The sequence below is a fragment of the Onychostruthus taczanowskii genome, unplaced genomic scaffold (assembly GCF_017590055.1).
Source record: "Onychostruthus taczanowskii isolate IOZ18803 unplaced genomic scaffold, ASM1759005v1 scaffold217, whole genome shotgun sequence".
Lineage (NCBI taxonomy): Eukaryota > Metazoa > Chordata > Aves > Passeriformes > Passeridae > Onychostruthus > Onychostruthus taczanowskii.
In genome coordinates, this window is record NW_024499429.1 from 108,184 (window position 1) to 115,651 (window position 7,468).

The following is a 7,468-nucleotide window of genomic DNA, read 5'->3' on the forward strand; positions in this document are numbered from 1 at the left end:
GGAGCCTGGAAAAATGGGGTCTGTGGGAGGGGAAAGTTGGGATAAAGCTGGGAACTGGGCACAGGGAACTCCTGGAAAGGGAATTCGGTGGGAATTGGTTCCTGGAGCTTCATCCTGCTCCTCATTTCCCCAGCATTCCCCAGGGAATGCGGGATGGGATCACTCAGGGATCCCCCATTCCCTTCAACATTTCCCTCCATTTCCATCCCTTTTTTTGCCATCCCAAACCCCCTTTGGGGCCGTTCCCTGTGGGGCCATCCCGTTTTCCCCTGGAATTCCAGCACAGGGAATTCAGGATGGGATCACTCAGGGTTCCCCCATTCCCATAAACCTTTCCCTCCGTTTTCATCCCTTTTTTTGCCATCCCAAACCCCCTTCGGGGCCGTTCCGTGCGGGATGGAGCAGGATTTTCCATGGAATTCTTGCTCCTTTTCCCCACAGGGAATTTGGGATGGAGATCCCCCATTCCCTTCAACATTTCCCTCTGTTTTCATCCCATTTTTTGCCATCCCAAACCCCCTTCGGGGCCGTTCCCTGCGGGATGGAGCAGGATTTTCCATGGAATTCTTGCTCCTTTTCCCCACAGGGAATTTGGGATGGAGATCCCCCATTCCCTTCAACATTTCCCTCCGTTTTCATCCCTTTTTTTGCCATCCCAAACCCCCTTTGGGGCCGTTCCCTGTGGGCTTGGCACAGGGAACTCCTGGAAAGGGAATTCGGTGGGAATTGGTTCCTGGAGCTTCATCCTGCTCCTCCTTTCCCCAGCATTCCCCAGGGAATGCGGGATGGGATCACTCAGGGATCCCCCATTCCTTTCAACATTTCCCTCCATTTCCATCCCTTTTTTTGCCATCCCAAACCCCCTTCGGGGCCGTTCCCTGCGGGGCCATCCCGTTTCCCCTGGAATTCCAGCACTCAGGGATCCCCCATTCCCTTCAACATTTCCCTCCGTTTTCATCCCTTTTTTTGCCATCCCAAACCCCCTTCGGGGCCGTTCCCTGCGGGGCCATCCCGTTTTCCCCTGGAATTCCAGCGGTTTTTTCCCGGCAGTGTCCCCGGCCGCGGAACGGCTGCGGTACATCCTGGGGGAGGAGGACGAGCCCCCCAACCCCACGCTGTTCACGGAGATGGACACGCTGCAGCGCGACGGCGACGACATGGAGTGGAAGGAATCCGCCAGGTCGGCCGGGATCCGGGAATGGGGCCGGAAAAAATCCCATCCCAAAACGTCCCCGTGGGGCAGCGGGGTCGGGGAATGAGCGTGGGATTTGAGGAGGTTGGAAAAGGGTGTTCCTGAATTGGGGGAATGCTGGGGAAAATGGGATTTTGGGAGGGTTTGAAAATGGAATATCAGGGAATGGGCATCGGGGAAAAAAGGATATTCCTGAACTGGGGAAATGCTGGAAAATGGGATTTGGAAAATGGAATATCAGGGAATGAGCATCGGGGAAAAAAGGGCATTTCTGAATTGGGGAAATGCTGGAAAATGGGATTTGGAAAATGGAATATGAGGGAATGGGCACTGGGAAGAAAGGGCGTTCCTGAACTGGGGAAATGCTGGAAAATGGAATATCAGGGAATGAGCACTGGGAAAAAAGGGCATTTCTGAATTGGGGAAATGCTGGAAAATGGGATTTGGAAAATGGAATATCAAGGAATGGGCACTGGGAAAAAAGGTTATTCCTGAACTGGGGAAATGCTGGAAAATGGGATTTGGAAAATGGAATATCAGGGAATGGGCACTGGGAAGAAAGGGCGTTCCTGAACTGGGGAAATGCTGGAAAATGGGATTTGGAAAATGGAATATCAGGGAATGAGCACTGGGAAAAAAGGGCATTTCTGAATTGGGGAAATGCTGGAAAATGGGATTTGGAAAATGGAATATCAGGGAATGGGCATCGGGGAAAAAAGGATATTCCTGAACTGGGGAAATGCTGGAAAATGGGATTTGGAAAATGGAATATCAAGGAATGGGCACTGGGAAAAAAGGTTATTCCTGAACTGGGGAAATGCTGGAAAATGGGATTTGGAAAATGGAATATCAGGGAATGGGCACTGGGAAGAAAGGGCGTTCCTGAACTGGGGAAATGCTGGAAAATGGGATTTGGAAAATGGAATATCAGGGAATGAGCACTGGGAAAAAAGGGCATTTCTGAATTGGGGAAATGCTGGAAAATGGGATTTGGAAAATGGAATATCAGGGAATGGGCATCGGGGAAAAAAGGATATTCCTGAACTGGGGAAATGCTGGAAAATGGGATTTGGAAAATGGAATATCAGGGAATGGGCATTGTTTATAACAGTATTAAAAAAGGACATTCCCGAATCTGGGAAGTGCTGGAAAAGGGGATTTTGGGAGCGTTTGAAGGATTTGGGAGGATTTCCATCAGGGAGGGCTGGAAGTGGAGATTCCCAAATTTCTCCTGATTTTCCAAGGTTGGGATTCTTTATCCTCAGGGCAGCAGCTCCGTGGTGAGAACACCTAAATCCACAATAAATGGAGAAAGAAAGGGAATTTTTTCTAGGATCACAGAGGTTTTCCAAGTCCCATTTCCTGCTCTCCAGCCAGGCTGGGACTCTTTATCCTCAGGGCACCTAAATCCACAATAAATGGGGAAAAAATGGGAATTCAGGATGTTGGGAGCAGGAGGAATTGGGTGGAACCTCGGTGAAGGAATCCCGGGATGCCGACGGCGGCGCAAAGGCGCCGCTGGAGCAGTGCCCCAATCCCACAGGGATTCGTGCCCCCAATCCCACACTCCATCCCGAGCTCCCTAATGACCCAAATTCCTGGGAAAAGGGGCAGAAGGGAGAGGAAAAGCGACTTAATCGGCTTTGGGGGAGCGGCGCTCGGCGGGAAGCTTGAATTCCGTCCCCGGGAAAGAGGAAGGGCTGGACAAGGGGATTCTCCAGAGGAATCAGGGATGGGAGGTGTGGGGTGGGCACCAGGGCCAGGTGTTGTGGTTTGGGGTTCTCTCAGGGCGTTCCTGGATGATATTTGGGGTTTTTTAGTGGGGACACCTCAGGTTTGCTCCGTGCAGCCGTTGAGGCCATCCTGGCCCTTCCCTGTCCTTCCCCCTCGGAATTCCGGAGCCATTGGCTGTTCCCAGAATCCCTTCTCCTGGCTATTCTCAGAATCCCTTCTCCTGGCTGTTCCCATAATCCTTCTCCTGAGTGTTCCCAAAATCCTTCTCTTGGATGTTCCCAAAATCCCTTCCCCTCCTCTGTCCTTCCCACCGGTGGTGCCTGCTCGGATGGGTCAGAACTCCAAGAAGGAAAATCCATGGAAGAAAAGCAGCCTTTGTCCCAAAAAAAACAAGAGCCCGAGCCCCACTCCCAGGAATTTGGGAGGAATCACCCACCCCTTTCCAGAAGTTTCTCTGGAGTCTTCAATGTAGAAGGAAGGAGGGGAAGGGAAGGAAAGGGAAGGGCTGAATTCTGAGGGTTTGGAAATCCTCCCACGGTGGGGATGGAGTGCCCAGGGTGGGATCTGAGCATTCCTGAGGAATTGGGACATTGAGAATGCTCTGGGACATTGGGAATGCTCTGGGGCATTGGGAGTGCTCTGGCTGCTCCAGGCAGGAGCAAATCCAGGCTCAGGCCAGGTCATCTCCATGGGAAAAGATCCCAAACCTCTCAGGAGCGATTTGAGGATGGGGAAATCCATGGATTTTCCTGGTGGGACTGGGAGCTTTCCTGCCCCTCCACAACCCTGCAAGCAGCACTTTTGGGAACGACTCCACCAGCTCCTCCTTTCCCAGCCCGGATAATGAGTGAGAACTCGGTGAGATTAATTAATCCAGACCTTCCAGGAAGGAAAAGCCATTCCCAGATCCTCACACCCGCTCCTGTTCCAGGTGGATCAAGTTTGAGGAGAAGGTGGAGGAAGGCGGCGAGAGGTGGAGCAAACCCCACGTGTCCACCCTGTCCCTGCACAGCCTCTTTGAGCTGCGGACGTGTCTCCAGACGGGAACGGTGCTCCTGGACCTGGACGGATACTCCTTGCCCCAAATTATTGGTAGGAACCCCTGGAGGTTTTCCCCCCGTGTCGTAAAATGGTGGGATGGATTTAAACTCTTTTTTTTTTCCTGAATTTGTCCAGGAATGAGCAAAGGGAGGAGTTGGGAGCCATCAGATGCTTCCAGAAATGGTTGTGTTGAGGTTCTGGGGGGATCTGGGGGTCACTGCTGAAGCAGCAGATTTTAGTGAGGTTTTGGGAATCATCCCTGGGTCACAGTGGCTGGGTGTTGCAGATGATGTCATCGAGGAGCAGATTGAGGACATTTTGGGCAGGTTTTGGGGGTCACTATGGCCGTGTGTTGCAGATGATGTCATTGAGGAGCAGACCGAGGAGAGGACATTTTGGGGACAGTTTGGGGAGGTTTTGGGGGTCACCATCACCAGATGTTGCAGATAAGGTCTTTGAGGAGCAGATCACGGATGGGACATTTTGGGCATCGCCAGATGTTGCAGATAAGGTCTTTGAGGAGCAGATCACGGATGGGACATTTTGGGGAGGTTTTGGGGGTCACCATGGCTGTGTGTTGCAGATGATGTCATTGAGGAGCAGACCGAGGAGAGGACATTTTGGGGACAGTTTGGGGAGGTTTTGGGGGTCACCATGGCCATGTGCTGCAGATCGAGGACGGGACATTTTGGGGACACTTTGGGGACAGTTTGGGGAGGTTTTGGGCATCACCATGGCTGTGTGTTGCAGATCGAGGATGGGACATTTTGGGGACATTTTGGGGAGGTTTTGGGGGTCACCATGGCCGTGTGTTGCAGATGATGTGATCAAGAAGCAGATCAAGGACAGGACATTTTGAGGACATTTTGGGGAGATTCTGGGAGGGTTTTGAGGGTCACCATGGCCGTGTGCTGCAGATGATGTCATTGAAGAGCAGACCGAGGACAGGACATTTTGGGGACAGTTTGGGGAGGTTTTGGGGGTCACCATGGCTGTGTGTTGCAGATCGAGGACGGGACATTTTGGGGACAGTTTGGGGAGGTTTTGGGGGTCACCATGGCCGTGTGCTGCAGATAGAGGACGGGACATTTTGGGAACATTTTGGGGACAGTTTGGGGAGGGTTTGGGGGTCACCATGGCCGTGTGCTGCAAATAGAGGACGGGACATTTTGGGGACATTTTGGGGACATTTTGAGGACATTTTGGGGAGGTTCTGGGAGGGTTTTGGGGGTCACCATGGCCGTGTGCTGCAGATGATGTCATCGAGAAGCAGATCGAGGACGGGCTGCTGAAGCCGGAGCTGCGGGAGAAGCTCAGCTACGTCCTCCTGCGCAAGCACCGCCACCAGACCAAGAAGCCGATCCACCGCTCCCTGGCCGACATCGGCAAGTCCGTGTCCTCCAACACCGGTGAGCCGCGGGGCCGGCCCGGCCGCGGGCGCCTCGGGACCCGGGAGGCAGGACCCAAGGGCTTGGGACACCCACCCAGGGATTGTGGTGCGGAAGGACCCCAAAATTCCAGCCCGGTGGGTTTAGGGGTGGGGGGTCAGCGGGAGGTGGGGGACAAGGAGGTGTTGGGGACAGGGACAGCGTTGTGTGGGGGACGTGGCTGTGGCAGGGACGATGCCACCGTTTGGTGATGTCATGGAGTGATGACATCGTTGTGTGATGACATCATTGTGTGAGAGAGAATGTCATTGTGTGATTACATCAGCGTGTGATGACATCACCACGTGAGGACAATGGCTCTGTGTGAGGACATGTGGTGACATCATTGTGCGGTGACATCACCACGGGATGACAATGCCATTATGTTATGACATCACCACGTGAGGACAATGGCACTCTGATGACATCATTGTGTGATGACAGTAGCACTGTGTGATGATGTCACAGTGGGGACAATGGCACCATGTAATGACATCACTATGGGGACAATGTCACTGTATGATGACATCACAGTGGGGACAGTGACTGTGTGATGATGTCACTGTGGGGCCAATGACTGTGTGATGATGTCACAATGGGGACAATGGCACTGTGTGATGACATCACAGTGGGGACAGTGACTGTATGATGACATCACAATGGGGACAATGGCACTGTGTGATGACATCACTGTGGGGACAATGACTATGTAATGATGTCACTGTGGGGACAATGACTGTGTGATGATGTCACTGTGGGGACAGTGGCGCCACGTCATGATGACGTCACCGTGTGCTGACGTCACCGCGCGAGGACAATGGCGCAGTGTGGGCTCCGGGCGCGGTGCCGCTTTCCCGGCGCGGCGGCCGCAGACAAATCCGGTCTGGCCGCGGCTGATCCGCCGCTGCCGGCCCTTACAAAAGGGGATTTGGGGCTGCTCCCGGCTGCTCCCGCGGGTTGAGCGGGAGGTCACGGCTGCAGCCGGGGCTGGCCTGGATTGACCTGCGGCAGCTGCTGGGAGCATCCCGGCATTCCCAACGGGATCCTGGGAGCATCCCGGCATTCCCAACGGGATCCTGCCCGGCATTCCCAACGGGATCCTGGGAGCATCCCGGCATTCCCAACGGGATCCTGGGAGCATCCCGGCATTCCCAACAGGATCCTGCCCGGCATTCCCAACGGGATCCTGGGAGCATCCCGGCATTCCCAACGGGATCCTGCCCCGGCATTCCCAACGGGATCCTGCCCGGCATTCCCAATGGGATCCTGCCCCGGCATTCCCCATGGATCCAGCCCCGGCATTCCCAACGGGATTCTGCCCTGGAATTCCCAATGGGATCCTGCTGTGACATTCCCAACGGGATCCTGCCCCGGCATTCCCAATGGGATCCTGCTGTGACATTCCCAATGGGAACCTGCCCCGGCATTCCCAACGGGATCCTGCCCCGGCATTCCCAACGGGATCCTGCTGTGACATTCCCAACGGGATCCTGCCCCGGCATTCCCAATGGGATCCTGCTGTGACATTCCCAATGGGAACCTGCCCCGGCATTCCCAACGGGATCCTGCCCCGGCATTCCCAACGGGATCCTGCTGTGACATTCCCAACGGGATCCTGCCCCGGCATTCCCAATGGGATCCTGCTGTGACATTCCCAATGGGAACCTGCCCCGGCATTCCCAACGGGATCCTGCTGTGACATTCCCAACGGGATCCTGCCCCGGCATTCCCAATGGGATCCTGCTGTGACATTCCCAATGGGAACCTGCCCCGGCATTCCCAACGGGATCCTGCTGTGACATTCCCAACGGGATCCTGCCCCGGCATTCCCAATGGGATCCTGCTGTGACATTCCCAATGGGAACCTGCCCCGGCATTCCCAACGGGATCCTGCTGTGACATTCCCAACGGGATCCTGCCCCGGCATTCCCAATGGGATCCTGCTGTGACATTCCCAATGGGAACCTGCCCCGGCATTCCCAACGGGATCCTGCTGTGACATTCCCAACAGGATCCTGCCCCAACATTCCCAACGGGATCCTGCCCCAACGTTCCCAACGGGATCCTGCCCCAA

At 54.6% G+C, this 7,468-nt stretch overlaps 1 protein-coding gene across 1 annotated transcript in view; it reads left to right on the top strand.

Annotated features, from left to right (window-relative positions):
* Positions 1 to 1,112: 1,112 nt before the first annotated feature.
* Positions 1,113 to 7,468, top strand: part of SLC4A5 (solute carrier family 4 member 5) — a 24,326-nt gene continuing 17,970 nt past the window's right edge. The window contains exons 1-3 of the mRNA XM_041404643.1: positions 1,113 to 1,180; positions 3,858 to 4,018; positions 5,221 to 5,376. Coding sequence (XP_041260577.1) covers positions 1,128 to 1,180; positions 3,858 to 4,018; positions 5,221 to 5,376 — 370 coding nt within the window. The 5' untranslated portion in view covers positions 1,113 to 1,127. The remainder of the gene's footprint in view (positions 1,181 to 3,857; positions 4,019 to 5,220; positions 5,377 to 7,468) is intronic.